The following is a 24,049-nucleotide window of genomic DNA, read 5'->3' as shown; positions in this document are numbered from 1 at the left end:
AAGAAAGTTTGCTGTGTCCCCCAGTACAGTCTCAAGAGCATGGAGGAGATACCAGGAGACGGGCCATTACATTGGGGGGGCTGGACAGAGCTGTAGAAGGGCATCGACCAAGCAGCAGGACCAGTATCTGCTCCTTTGTGGGAGGAGGAACAGGAGGAGCATTGCCAGCACTGTCTCATAGTGGGAACTTTGCTCACAGCCCAACACTGTGCAGCTTGTTTGGCATCCGCCAGAGAACACCAGAATTGGCAGGTCCACCAATCTGGATGTAGTCCATACAGAACAATCTACATATAGCCCAGGGAACGACACAGATGTAGGCAAATGACTGCCTATGTAAAGTGGCTATGCCTGGGACTGGTTTGGTTGGAAATGTGCATGCTCGACCAATCAGGGAGAGATGGAGCACACACATGAGAATACAAATGATCTGTATTTGTCTGCAAAAGGTTTCTCTGAAGTAAAGATCACACCAGGAACAGAATGCGGTGGAAGGTAACCAAAGGAAATCACACTTCCTCTTTGTATAAACAACGCCTTGACCTCATTGAAAAAAAGCCCCCTTTACGGCTCTACAAATCTGATGAAATCATGTTGTTTCTCACGTAAGTCGATCATTCAGCAAGTCATACAGACAGGTCCACTGTTCCAGAATCTTTTTTATTAACCTACCATCATAACCAATAGTGATTGCTACAGTATGTCTGGTAAGATGTTGATCTATCTTCAGTTCATTCATGTTTCCACTAGAAATGTATTCTTAAAAACATTAAATTGAAATGTTCCTATCAATCTATAAGAAATACATTAGAATGACGAAACAAAAACAGGTTTAAATTTTTTGGCAAATGTATTAACATTTTAAAAACAGAAATACGTCAAACATTAACTAATCAAACACCTATAATAATAATAATTATTATTATCTGTACAATAGTGACATGGTAACAGAAAACAAAATAAAAACTATGAGAAAACATAGTGTTTTCTCACTTCCTCAAAGAAGGTTGTTTCTTCTTCAGTTGGGTTTTGACCACAGAAAAGGCTAGGTAATGTCATTGCAACAGCAGGTCTGAGAACATTGTTTTACTGTGGTGCTGTCTTATCAAAATAACACTGTTAGGGATATAACAATGTGACTGTCATTGAACTGCTACCAATATCTCTGTCCTAGCCAACACATATACCAAGCCTTCACTATTGTTTTTAACACTGTGTAAATCCCATATTCCATATAAATAATGTCTGTAAAATACATTGAGCATCATCTTTTATGTTACAACATTACATCTGTATCTTACAATGGGACTTAAATTAAGTTGTAGTCCTGTCCTCTGGGTTGCATGCAATATTGTTTTTTTACAGTGCTTCTGTGAGGCATGAAGAAAAATGCTTTATGCATCCGAAAAACAAAAGAGATTGTTTTTGTTTTCTGTTCAGTTTTTTGTGCAGGACTCTCTGTGTCCATTTGTTTTTTCAGAAAACTTTCCAGTGTCTTTAAAGGCACCTCAGTGACCTCATGACCCTCCTGTTCATTCAGTGCATAGGCCCCATAGCTGGGGAACATGAAACGCACCTCATAGGGTGAGTTATGGTCAAACCGTGGACACCAGTAAGCCAACCACAAGTCTTTAGAGATCCCTAGTAGGGCCTCATTTCCCCACTGTATGGTGGCCCCGGAGACAGTCACCCCACTTATCATGTAGGACTGCTTTCCACGGCAGAAGTTGTTAAGCTGGTGGCACACAGTGTCTATGTACTCCAGCTCATCCAAGAAGTCAGTGATGTTAATACAGGATGATGTTAATAATTTTAGATATGAGTAAGGTGCAAATATTTTCATACACACAGTCGGCTGTTTACTGTTTGCAACATGGGTTTAAACCTTTGAAGCTAATCCATCCAACAATAAATGTTGTGTTAAACAAAATCAAAAGTACACGCATCAAATGAAACACATTATCCTGCTGGAAGTTGCCATCAGAGGATGGGTACATGATGGTCATAAAGGGATGGACATGGTCAGAAACAATGCTCAGGTAGGCTGTGGCATTTAAAGGAGGGGCCTAAAGTGTGCCACTAATGGGCCTAAAGTGTGCCAAGAAAACATGCCCCACACCATTACACCACCACCCACCTGCACAGTGATAACAAGGCATGATGTATCCATGTTCTCATTGTGTTTTATGCCAAATTCTGACTCTACCATCTGAATGTCTCAACAGAAATCGAGACTCATCAGATGATGTTAATAATTTTAGATATGAGTAAGGTGCAAATATTTTCATACACACAGTCGGCTGTTTACTGTTTGCAACATGGGTTTAAACCTTTGAAGCTAATCCATCCAACAATAAATGTTGTGTTAAACAAAATCAAAAGTACACGCATCAAATGAAACACATTATCCTGCTGGAAATGAAATGAAACACAAATTATTTATTTTAAGTATGAAACACCATCAACTGTAATTGTTTGATAGTCTCAGTTCATGCACAATATCTTTTTTTGGCTATTCAGCCTGGTTTTTAATGGTTGTTTTAGCTTAATATATTTTAATAACTTTTTTGTTTTACATCACAGAACCAAATGATCAGTGGTATTTTACACCAAGGCCTTCAGTTTTATCCTCCATGCAATTAAACCGCCATCAAATAACCTCACCTTGACCATAGGGCTATAGTGTTTCCACTACATACAGTTTATAGTGGCGGCCCGCCGATACATAATCATTCCTGATTTAGAATTTCATGAAATGTCAATAGGCGAGCTAGAAAGCTCCGATCGTGCAGCACGAAAAAGCTGGCAAACTCTAATTAGGATTTGTTAAAGAACATGACAATCACCAACATCGTCCCCATTTGCTTCAACAGCAGAAGAGATTCACAAAAAATTCTGAAGGCCTCAGTATATAGATTTGAACAGATTTGAACTTTGAATGGAAAAACCTCTATATGATCTGCACTGAAAACAGCACAACTGAGGGAGAGAGTAGCAAATTATAGCAATTAAATTACGTTAATAGACTGATGGGAACAAAACTTTTTAAAAAATAAATTAAATATAATTTCCTGATTCTGACAATCTCTAGGCCAGAGTAAGCCTTGAAGGTCCTGAAGGTCTGCTCCTGCATATGATATAACTTAAAGAAGATTTTTATTAATTTATTTTCATGAACTTACATAACTGGACATACATTTTATATCATTTACAGATATATTAACTTTTCCATACTGTTGTAATTTTTGCTTACATACTATGAGAAAACATAGTGTTTTCTCACTTCCTCAAAGAAGGTTGTCAATAAATGTGCTTTTTCTTCCCTGAATTAAAAAAAAGAAAAGTTAATATAAATAATCGGAATATTTTTATCTTAAAATATGATATGTACACAGTCTTGTACCTTGCCCTTTTTAATGTTTTTAGAATTTTTTTTGCTCAATTTAAATAATATCATGATCCATCTCGTTGGCCAGGAATTGGCGCTTTTCAAATGGTCTTAACATTCAGATTTCTTTAAAAGTCTATGTACTTCCGGGACCTGGCCGCTAAAAAAGTGTGCGTTAACGTTCCTGCGTTCATACAACTTATTTTTATCTATCCCAACGTATCCACTCAATGTAGACTTCGTAATGTATTTGACTACAACGTCAACCGAACAAGGATCCCGCTGAGGCTGGTGACTCACTCCCGCGGTCGCTGACTGTAGACTGCCAGGTGTCAACGTCAGGTTAATCAGATCAGCAAAGAAAAAGTGGTAAGTGAGAAACATGCATTTTATGTTTAGGATAACGTTACTTTTTTAGACAGTACATTAGCAGTTAGCTTACAAAGACAAAGTTCTGTCGGGGGTCTGGCTTAAATTTTAACGATGGGGGTGTGATGCGCGCCTTTGAAAAACACTTTGAGAAGAAGCATGAGCTAAAAGTCACGATAACCAAGGCAGAGAAGCTACCTCTGACCACTGACTTCTGGACAGCTTTCTGTGTTCAACATGGCCACTGGCTTCCGAAGGTCATAGTTTAGCACATGAAATGTTATTGCAAAACAGTATAGCCAGAAAATAGCATTTTGTCACTGACATTTCATTCTCATGAAAATGAGCAGGAAAGGGGAGCGATGGTGGATGTGTTTTTGTTGATGATTCAGAGGATTCTGAGATGCAAGTGAGGAGGAGGAAAGTGATCAGGGTCTTAATGTTGAGGATAAGGAACTAGATGAAGAGACTGTAGCTTCTGTTGAAGATCTGCCTGATCTTGGAGAACAGTGTAGTCAGAGTGGTGGTGATCATCGGAGCTCACTGTCAGATTGGGCAGTTGAATTTTGTATTTCTCTAATGGCTCTGTCAGCGCTTCTCAGCATCCTTAAAATCTACCATCCCTCTCTGCCAAAAGATGGACGAACGTTACTGAAAACAAAAACATGATACAACATTAACAATGTAGCTGGTGGCGTGTTTAAATATTGTGGAATTCTGAATTATATTGGGAAAATCTTAAATAAAGTGTGGTTTACTGTGCCAGACAGACATGCCTTTGAACTGCAGCTGAATTTTGATGGTCTACCCCTCTGCAAAAGTACTAGTACACACTTCTGGTCGATTCTTGGTATGTTGCAAGGATACACCAAGAAACCAATGTTTTGAATGTTATTTCAGTTGTGTGTGATACCCCAGCCCAAGCCTTTATCAGAGGTGTGAAGTCACACACTGCATATCATGGGTGTGACAAGTGTCACCAAAGGGGTGTCCGCAAATGTAATCGAATGACATTTCTAGAGGCACAGAACTGATGACAGTTTTAGATAAGCAACCGATGAAGTACACTCACCTCTTTCAGATGTTGGCCTTGAAATGGTTGCTTGCTTCCCATACGATTATATACACCTTGTTTGTCTGGGTGTCATGAGGCGTCTCTTAGATTTGTGGATCAGCACCACTGGCCCCTTTGCGATGTCGCATTTCATCTAGTCTAGCTTCCATGGTTTCAGATGGACTACTTGCACTGAGAAATTTCATTTCCACTGAGTTTGCTCAAAGGCCACAGGCACTTGCTCAACGATGTAGGTGGAAAGCCACAGAACTACGTCAATTCTTGTTATACACTGGTCTGGTTGTGCTGAGGGGTGTGCTAAAGCCTCAGATCTATGATAACTTCATGCTTTTGTCAGTAGGTGTGTACATTTTGGCAAGTCCAAAATATTGTACGGAGATGAATGACCTTGCTAACACTCTGTTGATTTAATTTGTTGAACACTTTGGCCAGCTTTATGGTTGAGAGTTTCGGGTTTACAATATTCATGGTCTTGTGCATCTCAGTGAAGATGTCAAAATCCATGGCAATTTAGATCTTATTTCAGCAATTCCATATGAAAATGTCTAAGGAAAACTTTTAAAAAATTGGTTCGGGGGCCATGCAATCCTTTGACTCAGGTGATATGCAGATTATCAGAGATGGAACATGCGAGTTACAGTCATGATGATAAAGAGGCAACTCAAAAACTGGATAAACAACAAATGGATGGGCCAATGCCACAGTGCATCTCACAACAAGTTTTTCAATTTAAAGTGGTTGCTGTTGATAATATAGTTGGTTTTAGTCCAAAACATTGTTGAGGATAAAGGTATAGTGTTCAGGCAATGAATATAAACAGGTGGAACACTTCCTTAAATGCCCAATTGACTCAAAAGAGTTGGGAATTTATGTGGTTTCTAACCTCTCCACCATTGTCAAGTGTTTCATGATTGGAAAGAAGCTGCAGAGGTATATGAGATTAACATTCCAAAACAGATTTGTTGTTGTTCCACTCCTGCATTGAAACTAAACCCTGAAGTTTCTCTTCGAACATATTTGTGTTCATGATTGCTTCATCAGATGTTTCATATTATTGTCTTTGACAACACAAATGAGGTTGAAGTTGTTCCTTCAGTCTGGATAAAACAATGGAGAGTGGATGTGGCCTCCAAATAAAATGGATGTGGTAAAAGCAGTAAAAATTCCAGGAATGTCCTGGAGATGGTTGGAAGCCCCATGAGGCCAGAATTATTTTCACATCACATACAGTGGGAAGATCAAGTATTTAGTCAGCCACCAAAATGAGAGACAAAATGAGAGAAAAAAAATCCAGAAAATCACATTGTAGGATTTTTAATGAATTTATTGGTAAATTATGGTGTTCATCTCAATACTTTGTTATATACCCTTTGTTGGCAATGACAGAGGTCAAAACGTTTTCTGTAAGTCTTCACAAGGTTTTCACACACTATTACTGGTATTTTGGCCCATTCCTCCAGGCAGATCTCCTCTAGAGCAGATGATGTTTCCACCCCCATGCTGAGTTGAGTTGAGTTTTTACCAAAAGGTTCTATTTTTGTTTCATCTGACCATATGACATTCTCCCAATCCTCTTCTGGACCATCCAAATGCTCTCTAGCAAACCTCAGATGGGCCTGGACATGTACTGGCTTAAGCAGGGAGACACGTCTGGCACTGCAGGATTTGAGTCCCTGGCGGCGTAGTGTGTTACTGATGGTAGCCTTTGTTACTTTGGTCCCAGCTCTCTGCAGGTCATTCACTAGGTCCCCCCGTGTGGTTCTGGGGTTTTGCTCATCGTTCTTGTGATCATTTTGACCCCACAGGGTGAGATCTTGCATGGAGCCCCAGATCGAGGGAGATTATCAGTGGTCTTGTATGTCTTCCATTTTCTTATAATGGCTCCCACAGTTGATTTCTTCACACCAAGCTGCTTACCTATTGACTGTTTGACGTTGTGGACAGGTGTCTTTTATACTGATAACAAGTTCAAACAGGTGCCATTAATACAGGTAACAAGTGTAGGACAGTGGAGCCTCTTAAAGTAGTTGTTACAGGTCTGTGAGAGCCAGAAATCTTGCTTGTTTGTAGGTGACCAAATACTTATTTTACCGAGGAATTTACCAATGAATTCATTAAAAATCCTACAATGGGATTTTCTGGATTTTCTTTTCTCATTTTGTCTCTCATAGTTGAAATGTACCTTTGATGAAAATTACAGGCCTCTCTTATCTTTTTAAGTGGGAGAACTTGCACAATTGGTGGCTGACTAAATACTTTTTTGCCTCACAGTGGGGAGAACAAGTATTGGATACACTGCCGATTTTGCAGGTTTTCCCACTTACAAAGCTCACTTTGATACATCAGAAATGCAGAACTTCATATTTGGTACAGAAATCTTTGTTTGCAATTACAGAGATCATACGTTTCCTGTAGTTCTTGACCAGGTTTGCACACACTGCAGTGGGGGTTTTTGCCCACTCCTCCATACAGACCTTCTCCAGATCCTTCACGTTTCGGGGCTGTCACTGGGCAATACAGACTTTCAGCTCCCTCCAAAGATTTTCTATTGGTTTCAGGTCTGGAGACTGGCTAGGCCACTCCAGGACCTTAAGATGCTTCTTACAGAGCCACTCCTTAGTTGCCCTGGCTGTGTGTTTCGGATCCTTGTCATGCTGGAAGACCCAGCCACGACCCATCTTCAATGCTCTTACTGAGAGAAGGAGGTTGTTGGCCAAGGTCCCGCGATACAAGGCCCCATCCATCCTCCCCTCAATACGGTGCAGTCGTCCTGTCCCCTTTGCAGAAAAGCATCCCCAAAGAATGATGTTTCCACCTCCTCGGTTGGGATGGTGTTCTTGGGGTTGTACTCATCCTTCTTCTTCCTCCAAATACGGTGAGTGGAGTTTTGAACAAAAAGCTCTATTTTTGTCTCATCAGACCACATGACTTTCTCCCATTCCTCCTCTGGATCATCCAGATGGTCATTGGCAAACTACAGATGGGCCTGGACATGCGCTGGTTTGAGCAGGGGGACTGCAGGATTTTAATCCATGACGGCGTAGTGTGTTACTAATGGTTTTCTTTGAGACTGTGGTCCCAGCTCTCTTCAGGTCATTGACCAGGTCCTGCTCTGTAGTTATGGGCTGATCCCTCACCTTCCTCATGATCATTGATGCTCCATGAGGTGAGATCTTGCTTGGAGCCCCAGAGCGAGGGAGATTGACCGTCATCTTGAACTTCTTCCATTTTTCTAATAATTGCACCAACAGTTGTTGCTTTCTCACCAAGCTGCTGGCCTATTGTCCTGTAGCCCATCCCAGCCTTGTGCAGGTCTACAATTTTATCCCTGATGTGCTTACACAGCTCTCTGATCTTGGCTATTGTGGAGAGGTTGGAGTCTGTTTGATTGAGTGTGTGGACAGATGTCTTTTATACAGGTAACGAGTTCAGACGTGCCGTTAATACAGGTAATGAGTAGAGAACAGGAGGGCTTCTTAAAGGAAAACTAACAGGTATGTCATGGAATAAAATGGAAATTCATTATTTAAAAATCATACAATATGATTTTCTGGATTTTTGTTTTAGATTCCGTCTCTCAAAGTTGAAGTGTACCTATGATAAAAATTACAGACCTCTACATGCTTTGTAAGTAGGAAAACCTGCAAAATCGGCAGTGTATCAAATACTTGTTCTCTCCACTGTGATCTAAATTATGTCACCTCCACCTTTAACTTGACTTAACTAACATTATGTCATTTATTACCTAAAATTACTTTTATGTTTTGGTATTATTTTTTTATTTATGACTACAATGAAGCTAGGCTTAAACTACCTCAAGCTGTTGTTCACACTGACCTGGGGAGTGATGAAGGGGACTCACCAATTCAGTTTAAAAGAAAAAGAATGTAGGTTAGGGTTAGGGTTGTATCTTATTAATCTGTGGTGGATAACTTTTGCAAGTAATAATAATTAAAAAATCCATCCATGAGGCACATCAGCAGTGAGATCCATCCACCGAGGCACGCCACCAGTGAGATCCATCCACCGAGGCACGCCACCAGTGAGATCCATCCACCGAGGCTCCCCAGTAGGGAGATCCATCCACAGAGGCACCCCAGTAATGAGATCCATCCACCGAGGTACGTCAGCAATGAGATCCATCCACCGAAGCACGTCAGCAGTGAGATCTGTCCACCAAGACGCGCCAGCAGTGAGATCCGTTCACCTAGGGAACACAGCACCTTCTCTAGTCCTATCACAGCACCCTGAGCCAACCACAACAACCAGTCTGCAAACTTGTGAGTATTCACTAATGTTTTGCAAAACTATGTTTGTTTTTTAGAATTAATTATTTATCTGGATTTTTTTAAACTTCAGATAGGAAGATTTTACTTCTTATTGGCTTTTAAATCCTCAAGCAACCAACCAACATTTCATATACACTCACCTAAAGGATTATTAGGAACACCTGTTCAATCTCTTATTAATGCAATTAACTAATCAACCAATCACATGGCAGTTGCTTCAATGCATTTAGGGGTGTGGTCCTGGTCAAGACAATCTCCTGAACTCCAATCTGAATGTCAGAATGGGAAAGAAAGGTGATTTAAGCAATTTTGAGCGTGGCATGGTTGTTGTTGCCAGACGGGCCGATCTGAGTATTTCACAATCTGCTCAGTTACTGGGATTTTCACACACAACCATTTCTTGGGTTTACAAAGAATGGTGTGAATAGGGAAAAACATCCAGTATGCGGCAGTCCTGTGAGTGAAAATTGCTTGTTGATGCTAGAGGTCAGAGGAGAATGGGCCGACTGATTCATGCTGATAGGAGAGCAACGTTGACTGAAATAACCACTCGTTATAACCGAGGTATGCAGCCAAGCATTTGTGAAGCCACAACACGCACAACCTTGAGGCAGATGGGCTACAACAGCAGAAGACCCCACCGGGTACCACTCATCTCCACTACAAATAGGAAAAATAGGCTACAATTTGCACGAGCTCACCAAAATTGGACAGTTGAAGACTGGAAGAATGTTGCCTGGTCTGATGAGTCTCGATTTCTGTTGAGACATTCAGATGGTAGAGTCAGAATTTGGCATAAACAGAGTGAGAACATGGATCCATCATGCCTTGTTACCACTGTGCATGCTGGTGGTGTAATGGTGTGGGGGATGTTTTATTGGCACACTTTAGGCCCCTTAGTGCCAATTGGGCATCGTTTAAATGCCACGGCCTACCTGAGCATTGTTTCTGACCATGTCCATCCCTTTATGACCACCATGTACCCATCCTCTGATGACTACTTATACTTCCAGCAGGATAATGCACCATGTCACAAAGCTTGAATCATTTCAAATTGGTTTCTTGAACATGACAATGAGTTCATTGTACTGAAATGGCCCTCACAGTCACCAGATCTCAACCCAATAGAGCATATTTGGGATGTGGTGGAACGGGAGCTTTGTGCCCTGGATATGCATCCCACAAATCTCCATCAACTGCAAGATGCTATCCTATCAACATGGGCCAACATTTCTAAAGAATTCTTTCAGCACCTTGTTGAATCAATGCCACATAGAATTAAGGCAGTTCTGAAGGCGAAAGGGGGTCAAACACAGTATTATTATGGTGTTCCTAATAAACCTTTAGGTGAGTGTACACAGATGAATAACAGAGGTCAGATAAGGCATCTTAAAACTAGTAAAACATTTATGACCACATTTAAAATGTTAAATTGGAAATGTATGTAACAGCATTTAAAAATACATCTACCATATTTACATGCATGGGGAGGCAGTTTTAGTAAGAAATGGTAATTATATCAACAAATACAAGACCGGCCAACCCCCAAGAAAACACCTCACAGTGCAGAGTTATGTGTTTACCTAATGTACTATACTTCAGTACATTCCATTAGAGTGAAGATTGCTTAACTAGTTTTTGTACTGTTTCTAATCTGTCATTCCTGCTTGTTTTCTTCTCAGCCCTCCTGCGTAATATATTAACAAACCAGGAAATGATGATGGACCAAATGGGAATCCTCTTTAAGACCTTAGAGGGTATGAAATCGACTGATGAAGCAGAGATAGGCCTGGATCCACTCAAAGATGTCAGTGCTCTTCAGAACCTGGAGGAACAACTGTAGGTTAACCACATTTCCTAAAACTGAGTTGGCTAGCTTTTTCCTTCAACAAATGTTTTTTTCTCATCATAAATAAATATATATGATTTCAGGTAAACACACTGGCTCTCAAAGGTGGGACAGACATTCGCGAGTGTGTTTTTGGCGGATTATGTGCGCAACCATTACAAACTCCTTGGCGAAGAATATAAACATGAGAGGAGTAAATGGAAAGATTGACTTCCAGCACCTACAGATACCAGAGGTTGTGATTGGTAAATTGGCCTTGATGCCAGTAGTGTCATTCATATGTTTAAAGATGAGAGGGGAGGACAGGAAGAAAGGATCAGGAGAGGAGGCTGGAGGAAGAGGAAAGGTGAGGTGTTGAGCAGGGGAGAGGATGAAATAATTGATTTATCTTTTTTTGGAATAGATACAATGGGACTACATTTTATTTATTTAGAGAACTGTTTTAGGTATTGGAAATTGAGAATGGCAGGTTACTTTAAAGGACAATTCCACTAAAACAGAACCTAGGCCCTATTGACAGACATTCGGGTGTGATATTATAGACCATCATTTTGCAGATCAGTTAAAGTAGAAAGCCTACAGTATCTCAGAAAAGTGAGTGTACCCCTGACCTTTTTGATGTAGGCAAATGGCTGCCTATGCAAAGTGGCTGTGCCTGGGACTGGTTTGGTTGGGTATATGAATGCTTGACCAATCTAGGAGAGAGAGAGCACTCAGATAAGAAGGTCCTGAAAACAGTGTCACACAAATGTAAATGATCTGTAATTTGTCTGCAAAAGGTTCCTCTGAAGTGGAGACCACATCAACACCAGGAAGGTGGAAGGTAACCAAAGAAAATCACACTTCCTCTTTGTATAAACAAAGCCTTGACCTCATTAAAAAAAGCCGCCTTCACGGCTAAAAAATTCAGATAAAATCATGTAGTTTCCTAAGTAAGTCGGTCATTCAGCAAGTCATACTGACAGGTCCATTGTTCTAGAATCTTTTTTATCAACCCACCATAACCAGTAGTGATTGCTACAGAATGTCTGGTAAGATGCTGATCAATTCTTCAATTAATTCATGTTTCCAATAGAAATTTATTCTTAAAAAGATTGAATTGAAATGTTCTTGTCAATCTATATGAAATACATTATAATGAAACAAAAACAGGTTTAAATGTTTTGGCAAATGTATTTACATTTTAAAAACAGAAATATGTCAAATATTAACTAATCAAATACCTATAATAATAATAATAATAATAATAATAATAATAATAATACATTATATTTATATAGCGACACAAAATAAATACTATGAGAAAACTACAACGATTGAGAGTGTGGGATTTGGCATGGCTATGGGTAGGGGATTTTGAACAGATGAGTCTTGAGGCGTTGGTGGATGATGGGGATAGTCTCAGAGTTACGGATGGTTTTGGGGAGAGAGTTCCAGAGCCTAGGAGCAACCCTTGACAATGCCGTCACCAAAGCCTTTGAGCTTGGACTTGGGGATTATGAGGTGGCAGAAGGTCGGAGAGGTAGGCTGGGACAGTATTGTTTAGGGCTTTATATGTCAATAGGAGGATCTTGTAGTTGATGCGTTGGGAGATAGAAAGCCAGTGTAACTCACAGAGGATAGGGGTGATATGCTGCTGGGACTTGGTGTGAGTGACTAGTCTGGCTGCAGAGTTTTGATCCATTTGGAGCTTATGGAGGAATGTAGATTTGATGCCGGTAAGTATGGAGTTGCAGTAGTCAAGACGGGAGGTTATGAATGCATGTAATAAGGTTATAGAGGTGTAAGAGGAGGACAAACAAATCACAGATCCCAGCCATGCCACGGACTGTTTATCAAGCTGCCGTCAGGCAGAAGGTACAGGAGTATTCAGTCCAAAACAAACAGGTTACGGGACAGTTTCTTTCCTCAGGCCATAAGGCTGCTCAGTTCAGGAACCCCTCCTCCCTTCCATCCAAAGTCCCCATGCACATCTGTCACTTTATATCATGCACACCTGTCACTTTATATCATGCTCATCTCCCAATCATATCAAGCACACTTTTCACATTTACATTGCACTACGGTTGTACAGTTGTATAGTTATTATTTTTGATGCATGTTTTTTGTATAGTGTTATTACTGATAGTTCATGTTATCGTCTTATTTTTATATTATAATTACTGTTACTTTTTAAACTTAACCGCACTGTCGGGAGTAGGAAAACCAAGCATTTCATTGCCATAACTTATTGCAAATGACAAATAAACCTTTTGAATTTGCTCTTGAAAGTGACAGTTTTGTTGAGGGTGGATTTGGTTCAAATTAGTTCTGTTTTGTCGCTGTTTAGTTTGAGGAAGTTGTCCTTCATCCATGCTTTTATTGCAGTCAGACAGGATTCAATATGGGTCAGAGGTGGGTTTGTGAGAGACTTGTGAGAGATATATTTGTGTATCATCAGCATAGCAGTGGAAATTAAGGTTGAAGGGACGGAGGATTTGACCAAGGGGAAGGATGTAGATGATGAAGAGTAGGGAACCAAGTACTGAGCCCTGGGGGACACCTTGGGTGACTGTGGCTGAATCTGAGTTTAGGCCTTTGAGTTGGATGAAATGGTTTCGGTTAGTGAGATAATAATTCAGCCAGGCGAGTGCAGTTCCCTCAACACCAGCCCCTCGAGCCTGGTGAGCAGAATCTGGTGGTAAACTGTCAAAGGCAGCACTCAGGTCGAGGAGAATCAGGATGTTGAGGGAACCGGCATCAGCTGAGAGGAGAAGGTCATTGACGACTTTGAGGAGTGCAGTTTCTGTGCTATGGATTGGCCGGAAACCAGACTGAAGAGGCTCATATAGATTATTTTTGAGGAAGTAGGCTTGGAACTGTGACGCAACAATTCTTTCAATAGATTTTGCCAGGGAGGGGAGGTTGGAGATGGGGCGGAAATTGTTAAGGATTGTGTTGTCTAGTCCAGGTTTCTTTAGGATGGGGGTGACAACAGCAGCTTTGTAGCAGGAGGGGACAATACCGTTAGAGAGAGAGAGATGGACTATGCCTGTGATATGCGGACAGAGAGCAGATAAGGAGGCTTTAAGCAGGACTGTGGGAAGAGGATCAAGAGAGCAAGTAGTATTTTGGATGTCATGAGTTTTGTGATGTAAGGGGAATCAACCGGACTGAATGATTTCTTAGAAAGTGAAGAGTTTAATGTTTTTATTTTATCTTTAAAAAACTTCAAAAAAGAGTTGGCAACTTTAGTGGAGGGGCTAGAGAGTGAGTCATTGCAGGGCTGAAGTAGTTGGCTGACAGTAGAGAACAGGGTCTGTGAGTTCATACAGGAGCTGTTGATTTTGTTTGAGATGTAGGAGGACCTAGCAGCACTGAGGGCATCTCTGTAAGCTGAAAGGTGGTGTTTGTAGGCTTCAGTGTGAACAGTGAGCCCTGATTTTCTCACTCAGTGCTCAAGGCGACGACTAACTTGCTTCATGGTACGGAGCTCAGATGTAAACCAGGGCAATGAGGAGGTGAAAGAAACCTGTAGTGTAATGAGCATATTTGAGAAGAAAAACATGATTCAGTGAAATCGTAATGTTTTGGTCAGGCCGGCAGAAGGTATTTGACAGAAATGTTCAATTTTTTCCATTAAATGACAATGCTTGCAAGTATCATCAGTGTGCGAGTGTATTGATATTTTTCATCATATTGTTCATCATGATATTTCATCATATTTTTCATTCATTTTTTTCAAAACAGAAATATCACAAATCCATGAGTATTCAGACTATTTGCTTTGACACTTGAAATTGAGTTTAGGTGCAACCTGTTTCCATTGATCATCCTTGAGATGTTTCTACCACTTGATTGGATTCCACCTGTGGTAAATTCAATTGATTGGACAGGATTTGGAAAGGCACATACCTGTCTATATAAGGTCCCACAGTAGACAGAGCATGTCAGAGCAACAACCAAATCATGATGTCAAAGGTGTTTTCTGTGAATACACATATTAAAGACACTCTGCAGGGACGATATTATTTTTTAGTCTAATAATTTTCAACACCTGGACCAGGCAGAGCATCTTTTTTGGGGGGAGCATCCTCCCCCATTCCATCCCATATATAAATCTGTTGATATACGCAAAATTCTTTAAGTAAGTGTAAGCAAATTAGACGCATCATTTTCTTAATGTTAGGACAAAGCGTTAAAACGATGTGACAAAAACAAGCATATTCTATCTAAAAAAGAAGTACAATTTGACCAACTGAACAGCCATCCAAAATGCCCTCCAAAATGCTTGAAATCATGAATATTTGTCTGTGAATATCTGATGGATTAAAAGAAGTGTTTTCATCCATTGTCCAACTGTTGCACTTGTGTTTTCTTTGAATAAGAATTTTTCCAATTCCAGTGAATGTTTTGTTAAGACAAATAGAACTGCAGTATCTTAACAACAGGTCTAAAAATGTGAGAACATCTTATTTTAGTGTAATATCAATTTTAGTTCAACATTAAATAACACTTTATTTACATTGTGATATTAACCCCATCCTTCTCTCCAGTTCTCCAGACTACTGTGTTGACCCTGTTGGGGCTGTGGGGGGCCTGGATCCCCCCTGTCCTGCCCTCCTGCACCACAGGCCAACCAGTAGAGTGCAGTGCTGCCCAGTCAGCTCCCGGGACCAACCTGGCTGGTGAGGGTTTTGATGTGGTCACCATGGAGCGCAAGCAGGCCTATGTGGTGGACGTGGATAACTGGAGGAAGACCCAGAACGGGACCTGTACACTCTGTGTTAACCCTTTCATGGAGGGACAGACTCCGAGGCTCCCAGTGGCTGTGGTGGACTGGAGACCCACACAACAATGTCACATGAAGATATCCAGCACGGTCTACGACTCCAGTGAGGCATTTGTGAACCAGAGTCAAACAGAGGTACTACTACTACTATTATTATTAATACTGTTACAACTAGTACTACTACTATTATTATTATTAAAACTGTTACAACTAGTACTACTACTAATAACACTGTTACAACTAGTACTACTTCTATTATTATTAACACTGTTACAACTACTACTATTATTATTAATACTGTTACAACTTGTACTACAGCTCAATAGACTCTCTGTGTCACTCTATAGAACACATAAATACCTGGATGAACCAAAATTGTCTACAGTTAAACCAAGAGATTATTGTGTTTGGCAACAACAATAAAAGAACAAGTAATAGTAAAGAGCTGGATTCTCTGGCCCTTAAAAACAGGGATCAAGTGCGTAATCTTGGTGTTTTGATTGACTCAGACCTCACATTTAACAGTCATATCAAAGTGGTCACCAAAACAGCATTCTATCATCTAGAAAATATAGCCAAAATCAAAGGCTTGGTGTCCCAAAAATACCAAGAGAAGCTCATCCACGCTTTTATCTCTAGTAGGGTTGACTACTGTAATGGCCTCTTAACTGGACTCCCCAAAAATAATGTGAAACAACTGCAGCTCATTCAGATACGCTGCTGCTAGAATGTTAACCAGGACCAAGAGAACAGAGCACATCACTTTGGTTCTTAAATCTTTGAATTGGCTTCCAGTCAGTTACAGAATAGATTTCAAAGTGGTGCTTTTAATTTATAAATCTCTGAATGGTTTAGGACACAAATACATTTCTGGTATGTTTGCAGAATATAAACCGAGCAGGGCTCTTAGATCCATGAACACAGGTCAGCTAGTAGAGCCCACTGTTTAGCTTTATAGCTTCCCACTTTTAATCTTTATATGTTTTCTCATTATTATTTTTATTATTATGATGTATTCATTTGCTTTGACGTTTTCATTTGAGTATTTGTTTTTATGTTATTGTTTTCATATATTTTTCTTTGTAAAGCACATTTAATTGCTTCGATGTATGAATTGTGTATATAAATAAATTTGCTGGCTACTATTATTATTACTACTGTTACAACTAGTACTACTACTATTATTATTAATACTGTTACAACTGGTACTACTACTATTATTATTATTAATGTTACAACTAATACTACTAATATTATTATTACTACTTTTACAACTAGTACTACTACTATTATTATTACTACTGTTACAACTAGTACTACTACTATTGTTATTATTAATACTGTTACAACTGGTACTACTATTATTATTATTATTATTAACACTGTTACAACTGGTACTACTATTATTATTATTATTATTATTAACACTGTTACAACTGGTACTACTACTATTATTATGAATACTGCTAGAACTAGTACTATTACTATTATTATTATTACTACTGTTACAACTACTACTACAACAACTGCTATACTACTGCTGCTGCAAAAAGAATGTATTCAATATACTGTATCTATCCATATATCTATACAGTGCGTGCACAAAATCTATTCATATTCATCAAGATTTATTTTGTCGTTGAACAAAGACTATGCTCTCAGTCAATCCAAAATAAAATTGAACCTCAAACCTGAATGTTTAACAAAAGAAAAATGAGTTTTGATCTTTCTCAGTGGAATACATAAGTGGGCACAATTATTAGGCAACTAAATTACAAAAATAATTGTTTATTCTCAATTTTTAAAGGAAGTCCAACAAATAAGTAACACAAAATGAAAATGTTATATATTTATAAAGGCCTTTTTACATCAGCAGTTGTGACAAAGGGCTTTTACAAAACACCCAGCCTTCAATAACTGCCATGAGCCTTCCATCCATGCAGTGTGTCAGTTTCTTGATCTGTTCACGATAAAGAACATGGCCTTAATGCTGAGGACTTCCTGTACCACTGCATGAAGAACGTATCTTCCAGAAACTTGCAGTAGGTATGGGAGTTGAGTTTCAGTCCAACTTCAACCCGAAAATGTCCAACTACCTCATCCTCAAAGATAGCAGCCCATACCAGTACCCCTCCTCCACCTGGCTGGCGCCTGACTTAACTGGTGATCTGTGTCCATTAATGATCCAGCCACGGACCCATCCATCTGGTCCTTCAAGAGTCACTCTCATTTCATCTGTCCATAAACCTTTAGAAAAATCTGTCTTCAGGTATTTCTTTGCCCAATCTATATGCTTCAATGTGTGAATCTTATTCAATGGTGGTCTTCTATCAGCCTTCTTGACCTTGGCCATGTCTCTGGGTACTTGACAACTTGTACTTCTGGACACTCCAGGTAGGTTGCAGATCTGGAATATGGTGGCACTGGAGGATAATGGGTTCCTGTTTGCTTCAAGTTTAATTCTTCTCAAGTCTTGCAGTTAATTTGCGTCTTTTCTTCTCCATAAATTTTTCGCGCCCCAGTTGACTATTCGCAACAAAACGTTTAAGTGTCCGCTGGTCACACCTCAATAGTTTAGCTATTTCAAGAGTGTTGCATCCGTCTGAAAAGCATTTTACAATGTTTGACTTTTCAGTGTCAGTTAAATCTCTTTTTTGTCCCATTTTACCTGAGGTAATGAAGCTGCCTATTAATTATGAACACCTTGATATAAGGTGTTTTTACTGTTTTTGGTGTGTATTTTCAGTGTATATGTTTATTTTCGGTTTGCATAGTAATAAAACTTTATGAATGTGTAATTGATATGTCCACTCCATTTGTGTAGGTAGATGACAGTTGGATGATTGGTCTGGACTTGATAACCCCCCAGGCAAAGGGGTCAGTCATGGTGGGGGGTACCCACTCCAGATCTGCTAAGAGAGTCATGGATCAGTCCAAACAGGACAAGTACAGCTTCATCAAACTGGAAACACACTGCTCCTATTACAGGTGATTTACTTGTTTTAATATAGCTGCATTATTAGAGCTAACACTGCTCTCTAGTGGCTCATTTACACATTACACTCTGGGAAATGTCTGGATTGTAGAGGTTATACCGTAGGAAGGTATAGTTTATAGAAGATATAATGGTTTAGGTTTCTAATATGACCAAACAAGGGTAAAATACCATAATTTCACATGATGAGATCCAAGAATTTACTTTTGTATATATCCCCAAATGTTGACATTTGTTGTTGAAAATAATCTACAAAATATTTAAGGCATCACTTAAATCACACATCAGGTCTCGATAAATGAAATGCATGAAAGATCAAAATCTTTACTCTATTTTGAGTAATTGGTTGAGAACAAAATGACGTACCAGCGGTCAATGGAAACCTAAATCAACCGACGGAGGGCTGGATTCAAACTCACACCGATAATCAAAGTAAACAATTGAAATCACAAGCTGTTCCAACTTCAGTACATTTTATCAAGGCAACTCATGATGTGACTCAGTAGTTTGTTTGGACCCCACATGCTTGTATGCTCTCCCAACAATGTCTGGGCATTCTCCTGATGAGAGGGCGGATGGTGTCCTGGGGGATCTCTTCCCAGACCTGGATCAGGGCATCAACGTTCACCACGGTGTCTCCAGACTCTTTCACGTCTGTCACGTGCTCAGTGTGAACCAGCTCTAATCTGTGAAGAGAATGAAGCATCAATAGCGGACCTGCCAATTCTGCTGTTCCCTGGTGAATGCCAATCGAGCTGCACAGTGCTGGGCTGTGTTTACAGGTCCCACTAGAGGACATTGGGCCCTCATGCCACCCTCATGGAGTCTGTTTCTGACAGTTTGGTCAGAAACCTGCACACAAGTTGCCCACTGGAGGTCATTTTGTAGGGCTCTGGCAGTGCTCCTCCTGTTCCTCCTCGCACAAAGGAGCAGATACCGCTCCTGCTGCTGGGTTGAAGCCATTCTACTGCCTTGTCCAGCTCTCCTCGTGTAATGGACCGTCTCCTGGTATCTCCTCCAGCATTGGGCGACACAGCAAACCTTTTGCGACGGCACATATGGATGTGCCATCCTGGAGGAGCTGGACTACCTGTGCAACCTGAATAGGCTGGAGGAGTGCTACCAGGAGTGACAAGGATAGTAGAAAAACACAAAACTAGACAAGAATCAGGATAAACTAGAGAACAAGAATGAGGAGTTACTAGAGAACAAGGATGCAGGTGTTGTCTGTGGCCACCACCTGAAAAACCATTCCCTTTTTGGGTGTTGTATTGCTGTTGACTTTCCCTGTGCACTTGTTCTCACAAAAAAGGTGACTTTGATTCACAATCGCTTTTGCTTCTTAACTGGACAGAATGATATACCTGAAGTTTAACTGACCTGGTGTTATACTGTGATAATTACGAGTTCCTTAAATTTTTTAATTCCTCTTGGCAGGTCTACAATCCAACCAACCAATGTTTTAACCTACATGTCTACCACAGTCTTTTACTAATTAACTCTCCATCTTGTGTTTCCTTAGTTACCGGTTGATTAAGGACCCTCCTCTACATCCTGAGTTTTCTCGCTCCCTGGGTCTCCTTCCTCCCCTCTACAACACCCAGACCAAGGCTGAATACACCCGTTTCCTTGCCACCTTTGGCACCCACTACATCAGGAAGGTTCAACTGGGGGGGCGGGTGAAGAGTGTCACCTCCCTGAGAGTGTGTGAGGCGTCCCTGAAGGGTTACAATGAGAATGAGGTGAGGGCCATTTAAAAATATTAATTAATTTAAATTTTTGATATTTTCTAAACATTTTACGTGATGTTTTTCGTTTCTTTTTTTGCAGGTCAAGGACTGTCTGGAAGTTGAGGCCTCTGTTGCCACCAGTACTGAAACAGCTGAAGTCAAAACAGAGACCAAGTTCTGCAAGAATGACCTTAAAATTCACGACACCAAAGAGAGTTTCAGCAGCATGTTTAATGACAGGTTTGATTGACTTTGATTTGATTGATTCCCAATGTGGTGCTTGTTGTAGTGGAACAGGACTAATGATGATAAACTAACAAACAGGTTTACTGAGGTGGTGGGGGGACAGACGGATGGAGCCACTGACCTGCTCTTCTCCAGGACGGGTGGAACCTCCAAGGGCTTCACTGATTGGGCAAAAACCCTGAAAACTGTTCCAGACATCATCAGTTACTCCCTCCATCCCCTCCACCTTTTGGTGAAGCATGCCAGTAAGAGGGCAGGGCTGAAGAAAGCAGTGGAGGACTACATCCTGGAACACGCCCTGGTCAAGCACTGCTCTGGGAAGTGTAAGAGTGGCTCCAAGCCCAGTGCCCATGACTCCTGCCAGTGTGTGTGTCAGGCCAGCAAGGAGATGAACAGACAGTGCTGCCCGCAGGAGAAAGGCCTGGCCCGACTAACGGTCACCATGATGTACGCCAAGGATCTTTACGGGGACACTAGTTCAGAGACAGATGGTTTTGTCAAGGTATGAATATTAAATTAATCATTTTAAATAAATTAGAAGTGTTAGAAGTGTATTTTAAAGCTAATGTAGGATTTGACATTGTTACATTTCATTCGCCTCATCCCTAATGATGAATACCCAAATAATTTAGTCTTTTTTTTTTCAAATGACTGTAGCTTTAAATACATGTCAAAATGATTTTGTGTGTGAAGGTGGTCATGGGTTCTGAAACGAAGCAGACAGGTGTGATTGAAGGCAACGACAACCCCAGATGGGATGAAACCTTGGTATTTAACACCGTCAAGCTTTCCCTGGCCAGTGAGCTCAAGTTTGAAGTTTACGACGAAGACATTTGGTGGTTCAATGGAAAAGACGACCTTTTAGGGGAGTGCATCGTCCGACCTGTCAAAGCGGGGTCTTATAACAATGAAATGTGTTCACTAAATCATGGCAACTTGTTCTACTCCTACATGGTTGAATGTTTCCCAGGACTTGGGGGCCCAACCTGTGGGGAGTACAGGCCCTCTCCGATGAATTCTGCCCTTTCTGGCATCTATACCTCCCGTAACGCCCTGAACATGACCCAGGATCTACTGGCTCACATCAGGATGGTCCGGTCCCCAGTAGACCCGTTGGCCTTCATGATGAAGCAGAAAGCAAATGATCAACCTCGTCTCTCTCTGCCCTCAATGAGCTGTGATCAAAACCTTATGCAGAGTAATGCACTGTAAACCTTAGCCTGCCTAACCTACTTTATTGCATGTGATTTCTAAATGTATTTTTCTCAACAAGAAAGCAATTTACATCAATAATAAAGAATCAAACACTCCAAAATAATATAAAAGAGAACAAGTATATTTGAATACCATACAGTGCTTTTCTGGTAATGGTAATGTTTTACTTTAGGTTCTGTAAGTATATTTGGCTCTACATTAACAACAGAAATGTTACATTAGACCTCTACGTATGTGTCCATCCTCTCATAACTGTACCTTTCTGTTTGTGCTGGCAATAAAAATGCTATTTGATTTGAAATATCGAACTGGCTCCCTCATTGCTGTTTAGCATTTCCTTATGTCAGCTCAATTGAGGTACAACTCTGGGAGGTAAAACCCTGGGACCCTGCATAAAATGAAAATAAAAACCGAGTGCAATGATGTGCAAATCATTTACACCCTTTATTAAAGAGAAAACCGTATGTTGAAACAGAGACATTTTATTGAAAAGGAACCAGGCAACCCTAGTTCTGTCAGCCCACGATTAGAAGGGATTTATGTTGATACGCCTGGCTGGATTCGATCTATGATTTCCTATGTGGCAGACTTCAAATGTAATTGGACAAATGAACACAATCATAAATAAAATGTTCATTTTTGATAGTATTTTATAATGAAGGAATAGCCCACACCTATCCATGAAACTGCTTTTGAGTCAATTGTCCAATTACATTTGGTCCCTTGAAAAAGAGGCGGTTGTATATTAATTAAAGAGCTGTAATTCCTAAACTCTCCAAATTGGATTTGAATACCCTCAAATTAATACTGAGAGACTACACTTTAAGCTATGTAAATCTAATGAAATGGGTGAATCTCAAATCGCATACTACAAGTACATACTTCGCGGATGATGGTGAAGTACATACAGTGAGGGAAAACATTATTTGATCCCCTGCTGATTTTGTATGTTTGCCCACTGACAAAGAAATGATCAGTCTATAATTTTAATGGTAGATTTATTTGAAAAGTGAGAGACAGAATAACAACAAAAATTCCAGAAAAACACATGTCAAAAATGAAATAAATTGATTTGCATTTTAATGAGTGAAATAAGTATTTTTTCCCCTCTCAATCAAAAAGATTTCTGGCTCCCAGGTGTCTTTTATACAGGTAACAAGCTGAGATTAGGAGCACACTCTTAAAGGGAGTGCTCCTAATCTCAGCTTGTTACCTGTATAAAAGACACCTGTCCACAGAAGCAATCAATCAATCAGATTCCAAACTCTCCCTCATGGCCACGTTCAAAGAGCTGTCCAAGGATGTCAGGGAAAAGATTGTAGAGCTACACAAGGCTGGAATGGACTACAAAACCATCTCCAAGCAGCTTGGCGAGAAGGTGACAACAGTTGGTGCAATTATTTGCAAATGGAAGAAACACAAAAAGAACTGTCAATCTCCCTCGGTCTGGGGCTCCATGCAAGATCTCACCTCGTGGAGTTGCAATGATCATGAGAATGGTGAGGAATCAGCCCAGAACTACACGTGAGGATCTTGTCAATGATCTCAAGGCAGCTGGGACCATAGTCACCAAGAAAACAATTGGTAACACAATTGTTTGCAAAGAAGAAAGTATATATAAACCAAATCCTGAAACGCTGCCGCCTTTTCTGGGCCAGAGCTCATATAAGATGGACGGAGGCGAAGTGCAAAACTTTCCTGTGGTCTGACAAATTTAAATTTGAAATTATTTTTGGGAATCATGGACGCTGTGCCCTCCGGGCTAAAAAGGCAAGGGACCATCGGGCTTGTAATCAGTGCACAGTTCAAAACCCATCATCTGTGATGGTATGGGAGTGCATTATTAGTACACATGGCATGAGTGGCTTGATGCTAAGCAATATATGCAGGTTTTGTTGTTGATAGAAGAGGAGATGCAAAAAAGTAATAAACATGCCCCTGTCTTAACGTTTTTGAAACGTGTTGCTGGCATCTAATCCAAAATAGGCAAATATTTTTCCAAAAACAATAACATTTCTCTGGTTCAACATTTGATATGTTGTAGTTGTACTATTTTCAAATAAATATTGGATACAATTATTTGCCCATCATGGCATTTTGTTTTTATTTGCATAAATAAAAA

General features: G+C 40.2%; 1 protein-coding gene across 6 annotated transcripts; it reads left to right on the top strand.

Moving 5' to 3' along the window:
• Positions 1-619: 619 nt before the first annotated feature.
• Positions 620-22,199, top strand: LOC105009141 (perforin-1). Of its 6 annotated transcripts, none has more exons than XM_020043436.3 (10): positions 626-707; positions 3,625-3,757; positions 8,813-9,112; positions 10,804-10,960; positions 15,506-15,876; positions 18,566-18,729; positions 20,259-20,478; positions 20,567-20,706; positions 20,791-21,214; positions 21,406-22,199. In XM_020043436.3, the coding sequence occupies exons 4-10, from the start codon at positions 10,927-10,929 to the stop codon at positions 21,922-21,924; spliced, it is 1,872 nt and encodes a 623-aa protein (XP_019898995.3). In that variant the 5' UTR covers positions 626-707; positions 3,625-3,757; positions 8,813-9,112; positions 10,804-10,926; the 3' UTR covers positions 21,925-22,199. The 6 variants fall into 6 exon arrangements, with proteins under 6 accessions (XP_010866852.4, XP_019898995.3, XP_010866850.4 ...); XM_010868548.5 differs by having other exon boundaries at positions 8,804-9,112; XM_010868550.4 differs by lacking the exon at positions 3,625-3,757 and having other exon boundaries at positions 620-707.
• Positions 22,200-24,049: the final 1,850 nt, after the last annotated feature.

Source organism: Esox lucius, chromosome 24 (assembly GCF_011004845.1).
Source record: "Esox lucius isolate fEsoLuc1 chromosome 24, fEsoLuc1.pri, whole genome shotgun sequence".
Taxonomy (NCBI): Eukaryota; Metazoa; Chordata; class Actinopteri; order Esociformes; family Esocidae; genus Esox; species Esox lucius.
This window is presented reverse-complemented; position numbering and strand designations above follow the sequence as displayed.

Bases quoted from the DNA above. Each gene is read 5' to 3' on its own strand.
- LOC105009141 (XM_010868550.4), top strand. From the start codon at position 10,927: ATGTCAGTGCTCTTCAGAACCTGGAGGAACAACT. The intron at 10,961-15,505 runs GTAGGTTAACCA...CCTTCTCTCCAG, and splicing joins CAGAACCTGGAGGAACAACT to TTCTCCAGACTACTGTGTTG. The intron at 20,479-20,566 runs GTGAGGGCCATT...CTTTTTTTGCAG, and splicing joins AGGGTTACAATGAGAATGAG to GTCAAGGACTGTCTGGAAGT.